Genomic DNA, 16,291 nt, shown 5'->3' with positions numbered 1-16,291 from the left:
CCCCCGCTGCGCCGCTCCCCCCGCTTACCCCGCCCGCCTTCCCTCACAGCGGTCGGGAGCAGCCAGCCGTTAGTGGAGGTCAACGTCCGCTTTTAATACATTAACACTACAGGGCACATTAAACGCGTAAACACGGAATCCGCCCACCCCCCACCAGCCACTCGGCCCGGTCCTCTCAGCCCCGCTTTGTAAGGCACAGGCGTGTTAGAAACCTACTTGTGTACAGCAGCGCAACCTCTCTGGTGCCTCGCGCGCAACGCTGGGTGCTGCTTCATTCCAGCTCGTACTTGGGTGCAAATGTAACGGGCAACCCCCACGCGGGGGAGCACACCCCGCTGCACCCCACCACTCAGTTTAAAGCCTGCAGAGCCCAGCAGGAGAGAGACACGCTTTTTGCACTGCCATGCTGCCATCCCTGCCCACATGGCCCTGCCCAGCAAGGCAAAGATGCCTCGAGGAGCTGCAGCAGCTTTGCAGCCTCGTTGGAGGAGGCACTGAAGGCACGCACGGGCAGGGAGAAACTGCCCTCCAGCAGTGCTGCAACGCTACAGAGACACAACCCAGCCCTGCTGAGGAGATGCCGTCGAGCAGCCCCAGGCATGACTACCAACAGGTCCAATTCTGTTGTTTCCACACATTTACAAACTTCCTAGAACTGTAAAATGTCTGATTTCTGTTGTACTTGCCCAGAATGTCATGCCAGGCTTTGGGCTGCTGTCACCTATAACTGGGAGACGTGTTATCCCAGGACGCAGGCACAGTATTGCTGCTTTTGCTAAGTGTTTCAGTGATGTGGGAGAAGAGGAAGGAGAGGGAAGTGCATGGGGAAAACAGGAATACTACTGGAGGCTGGAAGAACAGCTGTATCCAGAAGAAACATATCACAAAGTTGGCTCTGGTAAGGCCGATGGCATATGACTTTTCCTCTGAGAAAGCCGAGGCAACTTTTCATCACACTTCTCAGCTTGGATGGCTTACCTTCCACTTAAATTCATATTCAAAGCAGACCAACCTTACCACCATCACTTTCCCACAGCTTGTAATCCCATAGTACACACAAGAGGCCGATCTCTAACTGAGGTTAGAAGAGGATGTTAAAAGGAAGCAGCTCTTGTGCTCTTGCCCACTATCCAAGAAGCCCAAAAGCTTATTCACATCCAGAGCCATTTAACACAACCCACCTTGAAACACCAAGATCTTAACCTGTAAAGTAACCTAACTCTCATTACAGCTTATTGGATGTTCCAGAAGGCTTGCCCATAAGGTGTTTGCGGAAGAAAGCTTGCATCTGCTGCCAAGCATCTACCTGTGCCTCGCAGTGTGCCTTGGGCTCCCCTCCCCACAACACAGGCTTGCCAACTAGTGTGTGCATTGAGGCAGCACACATTGGGAAAAAAGGGGGTTCAATGTAGTGCCCTGCTCCAGGATAACAGACTATCTCAGGCTTTTCCCTCCCGTGAGCTTGCAAACGTTTGCTCCCCTCAACTGCAAAGAATTCGCTTTTCCAGTTGTGATCATCCTGGCCAACAATGAACAAGAAGCGACACTCAGCCTTCTCCAAAGGGATAAAGCTTTGGCGGTCTGGCCCATCTAGTGGGTTGTTCAGTGCATCAACAATATCGGCAACCCCGGACTCGTTGACCTTGATGCGTTTCACATTGACGCCGAGGGGCGGAATAGTGATGTCCTTGTAACGGAGCACTGCACCCACGTTTGCCACTGAGCCGTTGATAAGGACAGTGGCTGTGATGCCCTTTAGGAAGGAGGCCATGGAGATGCAGAGGTCACCCCCCTTGGAGATTCCAAGCAACCCAATCCCTGGACCTTTAACCTGCAAGGGAGAGAAGAGAAACCACAAGCAATGAACCACGGCATCCCACATCTTTCAAATGTTGCCATGTTCACAGGAGCGTCCATCCTAAATCTGAACCCCAAGTATAGGCATCTACGGTCCTGTGAACAGCACCCATGGTCTGAGGGACACTGGGGCACAGTCCAGTGCTTGATTTAGGCTCACAAGCCATGCTGAGACCGTAACATTGTCCTAACAAAGTTACACGGCTCGGTGCTGAAACATACACAGAGGGTACAGCCGTCCTTGAAAAAATCATGTGGACATGCAGCCCTGGATTCACTTTGCTTGTAAGACAGTTCAGGGAGGGAACTGGTAGGGGAGGCCTCTGCTACCAATGCTTTTTTTCAGTGCCAAATGCTTAAAGTCAGCAATGACTAAGAAGCTGTCATCAGTTATGAGAACGTATTTCTTATAACTCACCACTGCCTTTGATTCCTCCTACTGAGAAGCTAGTATGTGGTAGCAGACTCCACATTGGCTGCTCTCCTGCTTCTCTAGTATGCTAACAGTGAAAAGGAAGCATTGCAAGGTAGCTTACTTGTTAAAACGTATCTTAGGAAAACCCCCTATTAAAACCATTTTTCTAAGCAAATTGTACAGTCCTCTGGAGTCAGTATAGCATAGGTTACCTTCATTTTCTTTTACATGGGCAAATTAACTAGAATAGGAACCTAAATGGTCTCACAGGGCACTGAAACGCTCTAAGGACATTGGAAGAAGGTTAGCTAATATCACAACTGCTCTGATATCCAAAGCCCCTCAGGGGTAAAATGGCTCTGAGATAACATCAAAGTTTAATACCTTTTGTACTTTATCACCAGTGAAACAAGCTCCAAACTCACTGACTCTGAAACATGTAAAGGGGGAAATGAGACAATATGGCTGTTAAAAACCCAGCGAGGGTGTCAGTGGAGGTGCTCATGGGAGGCTATGGCACCGCTCTCTGGGGAAATAAAAGGTACAGGAGAAGGAATTTTCAGACTTATGTGCAGAGAGGTGGCACGGATAGTAAGGGTTAGGGCAACTGAAAGGCAACCAAAACCTTTAACAATGACTCATCTTTCTGAGGTTGAGGAAGGTATTTTGAGTTTTCCAGAGAAACCAAGACTTGCCTCGTGCAATACTAGTTATTGTCACGCACAGCTGCTTGGAAGGGGATGCAGAACTGAGCACAGCTCTCTTCCAAGAGGTGTCAACTTAGAAGGATCCCCAAATTCACAACTAGCTACTAAAAAACACACTCACCAAATACCAAGATCTGGAGTGAATTTAACAGCTTACAGAATACGTAACAACAAACTGGTGGACTTCCCTGAGACCTGGATCATAGAAGCTTATTGTGCGCTCCACAGCTGAAAAGGGCGTGTAGTTATGAAGGACATATGAAGTATAAACCTAAAAGCCCTGCTGGAACTCCAGGACATCTCCGGGCAACTAGTACCACTGGGCTGAACAGAGCAGAAATTAGCAGTATGTGACCTACGTGTCACTGTGTCACCTGGCCAGTTCAAAAGGAAAAACTGGAATAATCTGCCAGAGAACCACTCTAATGGGAGTTAAATAAAACAGGTTAATTACAACCAATTTGGGCATCTCTGCCCCATCTGCAGACCGACAGGACCTGACTTATGACAGTTCCCTCTAGTGAGAGAATTGTCCATGAACAAACCAACCTGCGTGTGTTGTAACATATAGTTTATGGCTTCTTCAAAATATTCTAGGTACAACTCCTTCATGTCTTTGGGGAGATCTTCATAGCCGTAGAAAGCCAAAGCCAGCACAGCAAAGCCATAGTTGGCCAGCAGGCATGCCCTGTATTCAGGGAGTCCTCCTCCAGCTCCATACAGGTCAATAATTCCTGGAAAGGGGCCGTTTCCTGCAAGAGACCACATAACAGGACACATGAACTGACTAGTTTTAATTTATATCCCAAATTCATTGGCCTGGGGATGTATCCTTTTAAAAAAGAAAAAAACCTGGAGAGTAGCAGGATGGCACTAAGGGTCCTAAACTATGGTGCAGGTTTTCAGTAAGTGGCTAAATTGCTTCAAGGTTAGACAAGACAGCACAAACCAGCAGGCCTGATAATGTTTCGGATAACATCAGGGAACATGTGGCTGGAAGAGAAGGGATCCCATGACAGTCACAGCTAGTTCTCTACATCATGTAAATACACTGCAAAGGCATAAAGCTCTGCTTCAAAAATTCCCAGGAGGCTTCACCCCAGCACATTTCTCAGAAGAATGATCCAAAAAAAGTCTCATCTTCTGATGCTTCCAGCTTCTCAGTTCCAGTGTAAATGTTCTCTAGCAATTTAATTCTGGGACAAAGAGCAGAAAATGTTTGCGACCAGCCTTGCAAACCTGGTGAGGGAAGCTGTAATTAAGTTCATCAGTGGGCAGGGACTAATGTTCAGAGCTGAGAGGGATTGCTATGAACCAGTAATGAAGTATGGAAAGAAAGAAGCCTGGAGGGAAACTCCCATCCCTGCTCAGAAGGGAGGGTGAAGCTTCCCTCAGGTGCCCGCAGACTAACAGGCAGAACTTGAACAACAACTGTAAATTCCCCTCAAGCCACACGGCAACTATGCAGTCGGAGTGCAGGACACTGCGACAGCACGTATGATTTTGGCACTATCACGGAGGAGTTACCAAGGATGGACAGGGAAGGAAGGGGGGAGGGGAAGGCACGCGCTCTGTAAAGGAGCTTCTTGAGTACATTGAGTTCCAGAGACATGCTTGGTGAAAGCCTCTAGATTATGGTGAGAAGGAAAAGTGGGATGTGGTAGTGTTGTGGCTGCTACAGACCACTCAACCAAGAGGGGGTAAAGGATGAGGCTTCCCAGGGACAACTAGCAGGAGTCTGGACACCTGCTGGGAGGACAACACAGCATTTGTCAGACAGTCTGAAAACCTCACAGATCCTCTCAACCATTACTTTCTGACAAAAATACTGTAGAACTGTTGAATGCTTTCCTTGATCTGCTGCTCACAAACAGGGAAGAGCTAGTGACAAGCACAGCAGCAAAAGGCAACTTGGGCTGCAGCAACGATGACATTAAGGAGTTTGGGATCTGCAGAGAGGCTGAGAAGTAAAAGGAAGCAGCAGGCTTAGGCCTCTAGACTTCTGGAGTGCAACTTCAACTTATTCAAAGAATTACTGGCTGAATTCCCTGGAAAACAGCCAGGTAGAGGAAAGGTACCTTGATGACTGGCCCACACCACCTCCCTAGGCATCTGGAAACAAAACCCATACTTTGATCAACATCCAGTATGAGTCAATAAAACAAAAGCACATGTGTTTTAGACCATGTAACTGCTCCATAACAAACGTGGTCAGCAGATCAACCCTGGTGGGGCTGCTCCTTGACTGCCCAGTGCCAGCTGGTGAGGTCCAGCTCCCACTTGTCCTCTGCCTGGTACCAGGCTCTAAGGGAGCATGGTGGGCGGCCGGCTCAAGGTCGGGGAGCACAGGGCCAAGGGCAGGAACAGCACCCGCGGGGGAGAAGAGCCCGGCACAGCCGGTACTCACCAGGGGGCAGGAAAAGCGTCGCCCGGATCCTCCCCTCTCGCACCGGGACTCGCTGCACCCCGTCCCGCAGGAACACCCGCTCGTGCTGGGCCTGGGCCAGGAGCTGCCCGAGGGGCTCCCCGTGGCCCTCAAACACCTCCAGCTGCAGGAGGAAGGGGCTCTGCACGTCCCGCTTCACCAGCCGCCGGAAGGGCTTCTGGGGCTGTAGAGCCCAGAGCGGCCCCATGGGTTCCAGGCCAGAGAAGCTGCCTCCCGGCAGCGCGGGGCAGCGGGCGAGATCTACCTCCCCGTCGTCCCCCGCCTGGTAGCGGGCACAGGCCTGGAACAGCTCTCCCGTCTCGTCCTGCAAGGACGTCCGCAGCGTGACCTGCTGCCGCGGGCTGAGGCCCTGCACGGCGATGGCCAGCGGCTCATCGAAGAGGCTGCGGGTGGCGGGCGAGAGGCGGATGGAGGGAGCCGTGGAGGAGAAGCCGCGGACAGAGGCCATCCCGTAAGTCTGCGCGGAGCCGCGGCGCTGTGGGGCTGCAGGAGCGGGGCGGGGCTGGGGCCAAGGTAGCCGCCGCTGGCAGCCCCGGGAGCTCTCCCGGCAGAGGGAGTGGGCAATGACCCGCCACATGCCGCTGGTCGCTTCCGCTTCTCCGGGGCGGATTGCGGGGCAGGTCCCCGCAGCTCGTGGGCAGGGCTCGGATGGGCGGGCCGGGAGCACCGCCGGCACGCCCCGGCGGGGAGGAGTGGGACGGCGGGTCTGTCGCCCCGCCTGCCTCCCCGCTTCGCTGCCTTCTCGCCCCTCCCCGGGTGCAGGAGTTTGCTCTGGCGAAGGCTCGGGGTGCGAGAGGCGCCTTGTCCGCGCGGTGCCGCTCTTCGGTGTCCCCCCGAGTTCCCTGGGGCCGTGCGGGGCAGGGCGGGCAGAGGTGGTGAGGAGCCGCTGAGCGAACTCGCAGTCGGGATTCACTGTGAGAGCAGGGAGGGGAAGGGCCTGCGTGCGACCGCCTACACGCAAGCGGAGCAGCCCGGGCGGCGCGGGGCCTCCTGCCCGCCGGCAGCCACCCTGAGCGGGCCGTGCTGCGCCCTGCGGCCCGGTCAGGGGCGAGGAGCAGGGCCCGGCCTCAGCCGGGGCAGGGGGAAGAGAAACCGGCGGCAGACGGGCACTGCTTCATGTCTTCTTGCCGCCTCTTCCTCCGTGTCGGTCACCTCAAAGCCTGGTCAAGGCGGATGATGGCTCTGCCAGGCTCGGCCTGGCCCTGACACCTGCACAGCTCCGTGAATTGGGAAGGGTGATTGGGGGAATGAGGGATGAGTCTTCAGGCAGGTGGGGAAATGCCTGGCTCTTCAAACAATGGCTTGTGTGTGGGTATAAAAGAATGGAATTCAGTCCGGCTTACCCAGAGCTGGATCTTTTGCTCCAAAGGGAACTGAAAAGGGAAAGCTGCTTCCTCAGGCACCTTAACTCCTCCTGGTAGGTGCAGGCTGAAGTGTCTGTGGCTCAGAGCTCCCTCTGCCTGACTCAGTAGTATGAAATGGGGGGAAACATCTGAGGGGATCCTCAGCATTGTGCTGTTTCGAAATACACAGTGATCAGGGGCATTAGGCAGTCTTGGCAGTTTTTTCTTCCCTGTGGAGATTGCCCTCTCTCTCCTGAACAGGTGATCTGCTTGTGTGGTGGTTTGACCCTGGCTGGAGGCCACCAAAGTCACTCCATCACTCCCCTTCTCAGCTGGACAGGGGAGAAAATATATATTGAGAGGCTTAGGAGTTGAGGTAAGGACAGGGAGAGATCATTCCACAATCAGTGTCATGGGCGAAACAGACTCAACAATGAAATGCATCTAATTTATTACACATGCACCTCCCCCTTCCCCCCCCTCCCCCCAAGGAAGTACCCAGTGAAAACAGAGTAGAATAATGAGAAATAAAACCAAATCTTAAAACACCTCCCCCCACCTCTCCCTTCTTCCCGGGCTGTGCTTTATTCGTGATCTCTCCTTCCCCCGAGCAGCACACGGGGAGATGGGGAATGGGGGTTTTGGTCAGTTCATCATGAGTCATCTCCTCTGGTCCTTCCTTCTCAAGGGGGACATTCCTCACACTCTTCCTCTGCTGCACCATGGGGTCCCACCCATGGGAGACAGTTCTCCATGAACTGCTCCAGCTTGAATCCTTTCCCTTGGGGCTTCAGTTCTTTCTGAACTGCCCCAGTGTGGCTTCCATGGAGTGCTGACCTTCAGGAAGAGACTACTCCAGCCTGGTCTCCCATGGAGCTGCAAGTCCTCCCAGAAAACCTATTCCAGCCTGGGCCTCTCTACAGGCTACAAATCCAGCAGAACAGTTGTTGGCATGACCTCTTGCAGCCAGAAGTACCCATGAGCCAGAGCACCTCCTTCCAAAGGGAAGATGCAAAGGCAGCACAAACAACCCTTCCTGAGGCACGCCGGCATCCTGGCTGTAGCATCCATTCTTACCCACTTCCAGCAGCACAGAGATCAGGGACATTTTTGTTTGTGATGAGACTTTGGCCACGAGAGTGGTGAAATCCCTGCTCCAAAACCAGCATTTGAGAGGTTTTGGGTTAAAGTATCACCTAAGGACAGTATGTGCATGTGGAGATCACAGGGATAAGCAAGTAGCGTCAAGTATTAAAAGAACAGAAACTGCCTGGAAAACCTAACTGCGCGTTTCAAACATGATCTATTTTACCGTGGGCTAATGCAAAGCTATTTGCCATTCCTTTCCTTGATGCTTCATCAAAAAAAGGTTTGGGGGGAGGGAGGGGGAAGAGAAAAGGCAGACCCCATTCTTTCCTGAGTTATGGATATGCAAAGTCATGGAGCAATCTGTAGTTGTATCAAACACCAGGAACAAGGTCTGACCGGAGAAATATGAAAGAATGTGTCAGAGCTGGCTGATGAGGTTATGTGTCACTTGCTCGTTGCTTTTTGCACGTTAGTTGTTTAAATATTTGTTGAAAAAAGCCTGAATCCGTGGCCAAGCGTGAACCTGAGCCATAGAAGAAGCTCCGAGCTTCCCACCCAAGACAGCCCGCTTGTGAAAAACAGGGTGGTTTCCTATGGGGTAGAAGGGGAAAAAGGGGGGGTCAATGCAGTGCCCTGTTCCAGGGTAAGAGAGAATCTGGAAATTTTCCTTCCCTTGAGCCTGCAAAAGCTTGCAGACCTGGGTAGCAAAATAGTCGCTTCTGACAATGTGGTCATCTTGTCCCGCAATGAACAGAAACTGCGCCTCGGCTTTCTCCAGTGGGATCAGGCTTTGGTTGCCAGGGGCTTGGAAGGGGTCAGTAAGGATGTTAGAATAATCAAGAATATTGTCATTGGTGACCTTGATCAGTTGTTCATCGATGGGCAAAGGGGGGATGGTTTTGTCCTTGTAACGGAGAGGAATAACTGTATTGGCCACTGGCCCATTGAGGGAAGCAACGGCCGTGATGTTCTTCAGGAAGGCGGCCATGGCGAGAGACAGGTCAGCTCCTTTGGAGTAACCAAGCAGGCCGACCCCTGGTCCTTTCACCTGTTGGACAGGAGGAAAACCCCATCAGTACTCAGCTGAAAAGCACAGCAGCTCCATCATGGGGAGGGACGTTGTATAGTGCTGAGAGTTCGCAAAACATCATGAAGGAGGTGATGGCAATGGGTAGGTTTTCTTCTAGACAAGTGCTAAATGCATTGCCCCTTCAAATCACTGCCTTTGCTAAGGTTCCCTGGTGCAGGGACATCAGCCAAGAGAAGGGTAGCACGATTTCACTAATTTGAGGACACAGCTAAGAGTTGTGAGTCTTAGGCACTTGTAGATGCTTTTTACTTTTAATTTTTGAGACTGCAGAGGGACATTTGGCGGCAATTTATGTAGAGTTTCTCCTGTGCAACCTTCCCACCTTGTTAGGTCTCACCTGCCTCCCATGAGATTGCCTTGTGATCTCTTCCCTCTGCCCTATCAGTGCGTATCTGTCTGACCCATCTTCTTTCCTAGACCCCTGGCACCCAATCCCCTGGCAGATGCCAGCCATGAAGCCACGCTAGTGTTTCAGCAGCTTCCTCCAGAGGGAACTCAGGCAAAGTGACAAAGCTTTGGAGAAGAAGCATTCCCAGGGGAACCCATGGGACACAGAGGGTGCTCTTACCTGCGGGTGCTGTAGCATATAGTTCACCGCCTCTTCAAAATATTCCAGGTGGAATTCAGTCGGCTCCTGGGGCAGATCCTCATATTTGAAATAAGCCAGGGCCAGTGTGGCAAAGCCATGGTTGGCCAGCAGGCTGGCTCTGTGCTCAAAGAGACCTCCTGCGTATCCGTGGATGTCGATGATTCCTGGGAAGGGGTCTTCTCCTGGAGCAGACAAGAGGAAGAGCAGTAGTGCCTGAGATACCTCCTTCCAATGTTTCTGTGGCTTAGAATGTGTCAAACCAGGTACAGGACAGGAACTGCAAAGCAGTGTCTTTTGGGAATAGGATGTGACCGGACATTTCGCTGCTGAAAATAACCTGGAGCATGTCGCAGAGGAAAGAGGGCTCAGGAGCAGAACCTCTTGGGTGAGGTGCAAAAACCCTTCTTTGTTTTAGGAGTTGGTATTTCTACACTGTGCTTAGGGCCAACCAGCATTGAGAAAAGCCTGGATCTATGGCCAAGGGTGAACGTTTCCTGCCCAGGACAGCCCGCTTGTGAAAAATGGGGTGGTTTTCTATGGAGTAGAAGGGGAAAAAGGGGGGGTCAATGCAGTGCCCTGTTCCAGGGTAAGAGAGAATCTGGAAATTTTCCTTCCCTTGAGCCTGCAAAAGTTTGCAGACCTGGGTAGCAAAATAGTCATTTCTGACAACGTGGTCATCTTGTCCCGCAATGAACAGAAACTGCGCCTCGGCTTTCTCCAGTGGGATCAGGCTTTGGTTGCCAGGGGCTTGGAAGGGGTCATCATGGACCAGTCCACCCCTGTGACATGATTGTGAACAGGAGAGGGCATTGTCATGTGTGGCTAGCTGTGAGCATGGGAACAGTGCTGGGGTAGCATGGCAAGGTCTAGCACAGAGGCCCTCTCCACTCCTCTCCGCCCCAACTCATTTGGGCCTCTTGTCCCAGCTTCTCTTTGCCCTGTAAGCAGTTCTGTAACAATAACCACGTTACTGTAAAAATCCTCCAGGCATCGTGATTAGACAGACACAATACTGTCACACTAGGAACCATGGGCATTCATGTTCGTACCATGGCTCCTGAGCATTTGGGATCCCTGGAAAAGCCGTGAGTGGGATCCATCCAACCAGCACTTCATCTCTTTGGGGATCACGTCTCTGACTGTGATCACTGTCAGATTCTGCATAGGATGTCATGGGCATCTCACTGGGTGACCATAAGGTCATGGTTTGGATCATCTCAGCCTAGGATCCTCTTTTCCTGTGAAAATCTTGCTCCTGTCCACATGGTGCAAGGTACGAGGGTGCACTGCATATTGCATTCCTACCGCGGGATGGCTTTTGGGACCACAACACCCAGGGAAGCGTCACAGGTGCCAGGCCAGCAAAGGTGACCCTGGCCATGTTGGGGAGTGGGTAAGACCCAGCTCACCCCAGCTGCAAGTGGAAGGTGGGAACATGCTGCTGGGGGGTCATGGAGGAGAGGGGAGGGCACAGCACCTGCTTGCTTGCTGTCCTTCAGACTGATGAGAGCCTTGCCATCCAAAACAGTGCTGTGCTCTTCTTTCTGCCACTGTCTGCACGCAGACAACAGCACATCTCCTGTCTCTCCATTGACTGAGCCTTCAAAGCGGTGGCCATGTGCCCCGAGGCTGGGAGCACAGCTGCCCATGGCCAGTGGCCCAGCTGGGTTGAGCAGGGCTCTGCAGGCTTGCGCTGCACAAACACAGAAGGGATGGTAACGCTGATTAAGGCTGGGGGGGGAGGGGGGCGGTGCGCAAGGAAGGGGAGGGCAGTACTACAGCAAAAGCCTTCTCAGCTCTCCACCTTCACTTGGCCTGAGATGGTTTGCTGAGGAGTATCTGACTCCTGAATATGCACATGGAGTGCTCCCAGGAATACAAATCACAATGAGGGTGTCTCAGTGCAGGAAAATTTGAGTGTGGTGAAATCCTGGTGATGAAACCCATCTCCAAATGGAACTGTGTAACAGAAATACTGACTGCAGACCAAGCTTACAATCTTGCTGAGCTGCAAATTGGCTGGGGTGGCAGCAGGATGAGCACAGATTCCTTTTATCCTGTGCCTAGGAAACAATTCAAAGCTCCAGGGAGCACAGCAAAGGCCTATCGTTTTAAAACACCCACAAAAGGAGCGGGTCAGGAGGCGCTGAGGAAATGCACCAGGCTTTGGCTGACTGTAAGCACCTCAGCTGTGGGGAAGCAGGGACACTGAGCCTGTGGAATCAGCCCTTCTGCACACTGGACTCTGGCAGGGAAGTGTTTGTGTAGCTGCCGAGATGGTGAAGCCCGGCAGTGTCTTGGGCAAGTCTTACACCTCAGAAAGGTGCACTGCACCTTTTCCAGAGCAATTAAATGATTGCCTTTGCCTGCTGGAAAGGTTTCATCCCTGTAAATGTTCTTGAGTCCCTCTTCCCCCTTTCACGATCTGATGATGTCCACAGGAACCCAAATGTGGTGGGGACTGTGGTCACCATATAGTTAGTTGCTACTGTGCTGGGGGGAAAGGAAGGAATTTCCAAACCCTCTTAACAGGGAGGACTGCCAAGGACTGGCACAGAGCCCCTATGCACCGCTCTCCTCTGCAGCTCCTCCTCCCCAGCAGCCCCCCTGGCATTCCCACTTCCACTTGCTGCACATTTCCCCATGTTTATAACTCAAACTCTGCCTGCACCTGCAGCTGTGTCCTGGCACCCAGCTGGCCTGGTGAATTGGAACAATGGTCAGGCTGGTTGGTGGAGCAGGAGGAGGGGAAGGACAGAGGCTTACATGGACTCCTCTTTAGAGAGGTCATGGAAGAGCTTGCACTGGCAAAATACTGGGTTAGGGAAGACAGGGTGGCCATGGCCAGTACTCACCAGGGGGCAGGAAAAGCGTCGCCCGGATCCTCCCCTCTCGCACCGGGACTCGCTGCACCCCGTCCCGCAGGAACACCCGCTCGTGCTGGGCCTGGGCCAGGAGCTGCCCGAGGGGCTCCCTGTGGCCCTCAAACACCTCCAGCCGCAGGAGGAAGGGGCTCTGCACGTCCCGCTTCACCAGCCGCCAGAAGGGCTTCTGGGGCTGCAGAGCCCAGAGCGGCCCCATGGGTTCCAGGCCAGAGAAGCTGCCTCCCGGCAGCGCGGGGCAGCGGGCGAGATCTACCTCCCCGTCATCCCCCGCCTGGTAGCGGGCACAGGCCTGGAACAGCTCTCCCGTCTCGTCCTGCAAGGACGTCCGCAGCGTGACCTGCTGCCGCGGGCTGAGGCCCTGCACGGCGATGGCCAGCGGCTCATCGAAGAGGCTGCGGGTGGCGGGCGAGAGGTGGATGGAGGGAGCCGTGGAGGAGAAGCCGCGGACAGAGGCTGTCCTGGGGGTCCATGTGGGACTGTAGCGCTGTGGGGCTGTAGGAACAGAGCAGGGCCAAGGCAGCCGCCGCTGGCAGCCCCGGGAGCTCGCCCGGCAGAGGGAGTGGGCAGCGACCGGCCACATGGCTCCTGGGTGCTGCTGTAACCGTGTCTGCTCTCAGGCTGAGGCTTCTTCTACAGCCGCAGCTTCCCACACACAGGTGAGGGGAGGAGAATCTGGGCCCACACAATGCTGGGAGATGTCAGGGCCACCTGGCGACTCCCCTACAGCCCTGTCAGTGCCCACGGCAAGGCGGGAGTGGCACAGCCAGCCCCCCGGCATTGTGGGAGCATATCCAAAGGCTCTGCCCAGACACTCATTGACAAATAGGGAGTTTATCTGATGTGGTGGCAATTCTCTAAACCAGGCTGGCTGGTTAATAGGTTTGCAGGATGGGACCCAGGCTCAGGTGGAGCTGCAGCCCTCCTCCATGGGCTTCTCTCATAGGCTCTGTCTTTCCTCTACCAAACTCAGGCAAACTGTCCCCACCTCCCACCAAGGCCCAGCTCCCCACCTTGGCTGCATGCAGACCTGCTGGCAATTGGCATCACAGTCTGAGAGCATTTGGGCAGTTTGTTCCTGCCACTGCCATGGACTGCTGCCTCCCCAAAGACCACCCCTGTGACATGATCCTGAACACGTGAGGGAATTGTCATGTGTGACCAGCTGCACGCGTGGGGACAGCGGTGGGGCAGTGTGGCAGCGTGTGTCACAGAGCCCCTCTCTACTCCTCTCTGTTCCAGCTCCTGCCCCATGCTAGGGCATGGGGCAAGAAGTCTCCTGCAGCAGCAGGAACTGCCAGGAGGAGTCCGGGGGGACCCTGTGCCTCTGGTGTGGGGCTCTGGCCAGAGAAACGGGGCAGGAAGGGACCATGGTCCAGCTCAAGACATATCTGCTCCCTGGGGAAAGATGTTCTGCAGAAGCTCATATGGGATGGGAGCCCACCTTGTTGATCGGGAGCATCCCACAAGGGGCTGGTGTGGCCCTCTGCTGGGGTGGGGACATGAGGCTGTGACCTGGGAGCATGTCAGGGAAGAGACAGCCCCACAGGCCAGCACTGGTCTGCTGGCATCTCCTGGGACTTGCAGCCTTGTGCCTCTCACCGGATGATACAGCTGGCATAGCCACATGCTGCTCCAAGGCTCCTGTGGTTCCCTCCCTCCTCCTCTTCTTGCCCACACCCATAGAGAGTCCTTATCTGACTAGGGCAGGCCCATGGTACCAGCCAGCACTGCTGATAACATCCATTACAAAAGATGCCAGGCAGGGATAGGCTGTGGGGCCCTGAAAGAAGATGCCCAGGTGCAGAAAACAGGACAGGGCTGAGGCAGCTGGCAGCTCTGGGGTCTGTTTCAGTGTGCCAGGCTGGCCAAGAGGACACTCACAGCCTGGAGACACCCAGGATGGCTGGTTCATCAAGGACGTGGGAGATGGCGTACATGAGCGAGGTGGCAGCCCTCTGGGATCCATAGGGATTGTGTCTCCTGGCAGACTGGAGGAGGACAAAGCACTCAGGGGTGCAGGTAGCAGTTTATTGCATGGGATGGGAGCCCACCTCACACAGTGGGGACATCCCAAAAAAGGCTGGTGCCACCCTGTGCTGAGTTGGGCACACAGGCCTGTGGCCTGGGAGCATCTCAGGGAATAGACAGCTCCATGAGCCGGATGTTGATCTCCTGGCATCTCATGGGACTTGCAGTCTTGTGCCTCTTGCCAAATGACAACACATGGTGTGGCCACATGCTGCCCTGAGGCTCCTGTCCCTCCCTCCCTCCTGTTGTAACACCTATCTTTCTTGCCCACACCCAAAGAAAGCCTTTATCTGTGCTGGGGCAGGCTCGCAGGTTTTGGCTGGTCCGGTTGCGATATTACAAAATGTCCCGGGTAGGGAAGGGCCTGGGAATTCTGTATGATACTAATTCTCTTGTATCCATTCTGATCTTTCATAGAAATTTCACAACCCAAACACGAAGCAGGAGGTGTGCATTCTTTGAGAGGAGATTACAGAACAGCTTCTTGGGTGACTGCACCATACTGGGGCCAGAAGTGGAAGTCAGCAGGCAGAGCCCGTCCTTGCAGAGGACAGGTGAACCCAAGGCACAGAAGACACAACTCTTCCAGAGGGAAGATTTTTGTCCCACCGCAGCCTGAGAGCTCTTAACCAGCGACACCAGAGCCACGGCTTCTTCTAACCCCCCATATCGTATGGTTTGGGCGGTTCAGCAATCAGAAGTGGTTCCCTCTGTGATGAGACCTTCACAGGACAGGTATTGGAATGTCTGCACCGAGCAGTGCATGTGCTGGAGGCTGCTTTCAAGTCCAGGCTACCGGAATACACATGGGGACACCCCTGTTATAGGGAGAGTACAGAAGTGCACCAAGAGTTCACAGCCCACCAGCAAGATAAATCAGGTTATTTGCATGTGATCTGCTTGATTAAGATAATTCAAATGCCATCCCTTTTCTCAATGTCTGCTTAAAAAGGAGCAGGGCAATTACGTAACTCAAACACGACCCAATTCTACTCAGGTCGATCAGATTGCCCTGTGGGGTTATCGCGAGGGGGGAGGTCCAATTTGTGATGGGAGGGAAGGGGCAGAGAGGAAGTGCCCGGTGGCAGACAGCAATGTGTGATTGCTCAGAGGAGCAGAGCTGTCTCACTCACAGACAGACTGAAATTCTTGCACCTTCCCTCTCAGTGGAAGAATATCCACCGAGTGTGAGAACAGTGTGAGCCAGCCTTTGGATGAGTTTTCCAGATGGAATTCCAGGTGAATTTGCAAGGTGTCTTTCCTGCCCTGGGTGCAACAGCTTCACAGTTCCACTCGCCACCTGCAAACCTCTTCAGCACCACAAAGTCATCTTGGAAGCCCATTTCTGACTGAACTGCCTTAGGTCATGTGAAAGTGCCATCTCTAGAGCAGGCAAACAGAAAACAAAGGCAGCTGTGGAAATGATGAAAGTCTCCTCCATTTTCCTGGTGCGTATATCACAGGGAGATGGTCCACATGTAAGAAGTACAGGTAAGAACACAATGCCAGGTGTCAGAACACGTTTTCCTCTCAGCGCCAGATCCCCAGTGATAGAATGTGACATCACACGGTCTAATGAGGGCTCTCACAAGCATATATAGCATCAGTAGGCTCCAGACCATCACCACTTGTGCATCTGTCATGGTGGAGCAACACAGGCTGCTCACCAGCCCCTTCTCCATCTCCTCGAGGAGAGAAGCTCCGGCTTGGAGGCCGCCTATCTCTGTGGGTATGGGGAATTCCAGCTGCTATAAAACATTATAAAATCAAGGAATTGCCTGGTTTAGTTTCAGCAGCACCACTATAGAACTGTCAGTGCCCAAGAAGGGTACCTTTGGATCC

General features: G+C 53.5%; 1 protein-coding gene across 1 annotated transcript; it reads right to left on the bottom strand.

Moving 5' to 3' along the window:
• Nucleotides 1-80: 80 nt before the first annotated feature.
• On the bottom strand, nt 81-13,001 carry LOC311191139 (uncharacterized protein; the record flags this gene model as incomplete). Its single annotated transcript, XM_084263237.1, has 6 exons — nt 81-1,831; nt 3,529-3,731; nt 5,387-6,491; nt 8,342-8,905; nt 9,516-9,718; nt 12,392-13,001. 6 exons carry the CDS (start codon nt 12,999-13,001, stop codon nt 1,226-1,228), a joined length of 3,291 nt encoding a protein of 1,096 aa, XP_084119363.1. The 3' UTR covers nt 81-1,225.
• Between the last annotated feature and the right edge of the window lie 3,290 nt (nt 13,002-16,291).

This window comes from Gallinula chloropus, assembly GCF_964237585.1.
Source record: "Gallinula chloropus genome assembly, chromosome: 4".
In the NCBI taxonomy this organism is placed as follows: domain Eukaryota; kingdom Metazoa; phylum Chordata; class Aves; order Gruiformes; family Rallidae; genus Gallinula; species Gallinula chloropus.
Note: the sequence above shows the minus strand (reverse complement) of the source record. Positions and strands in the feature narration are given on the sequence as shown.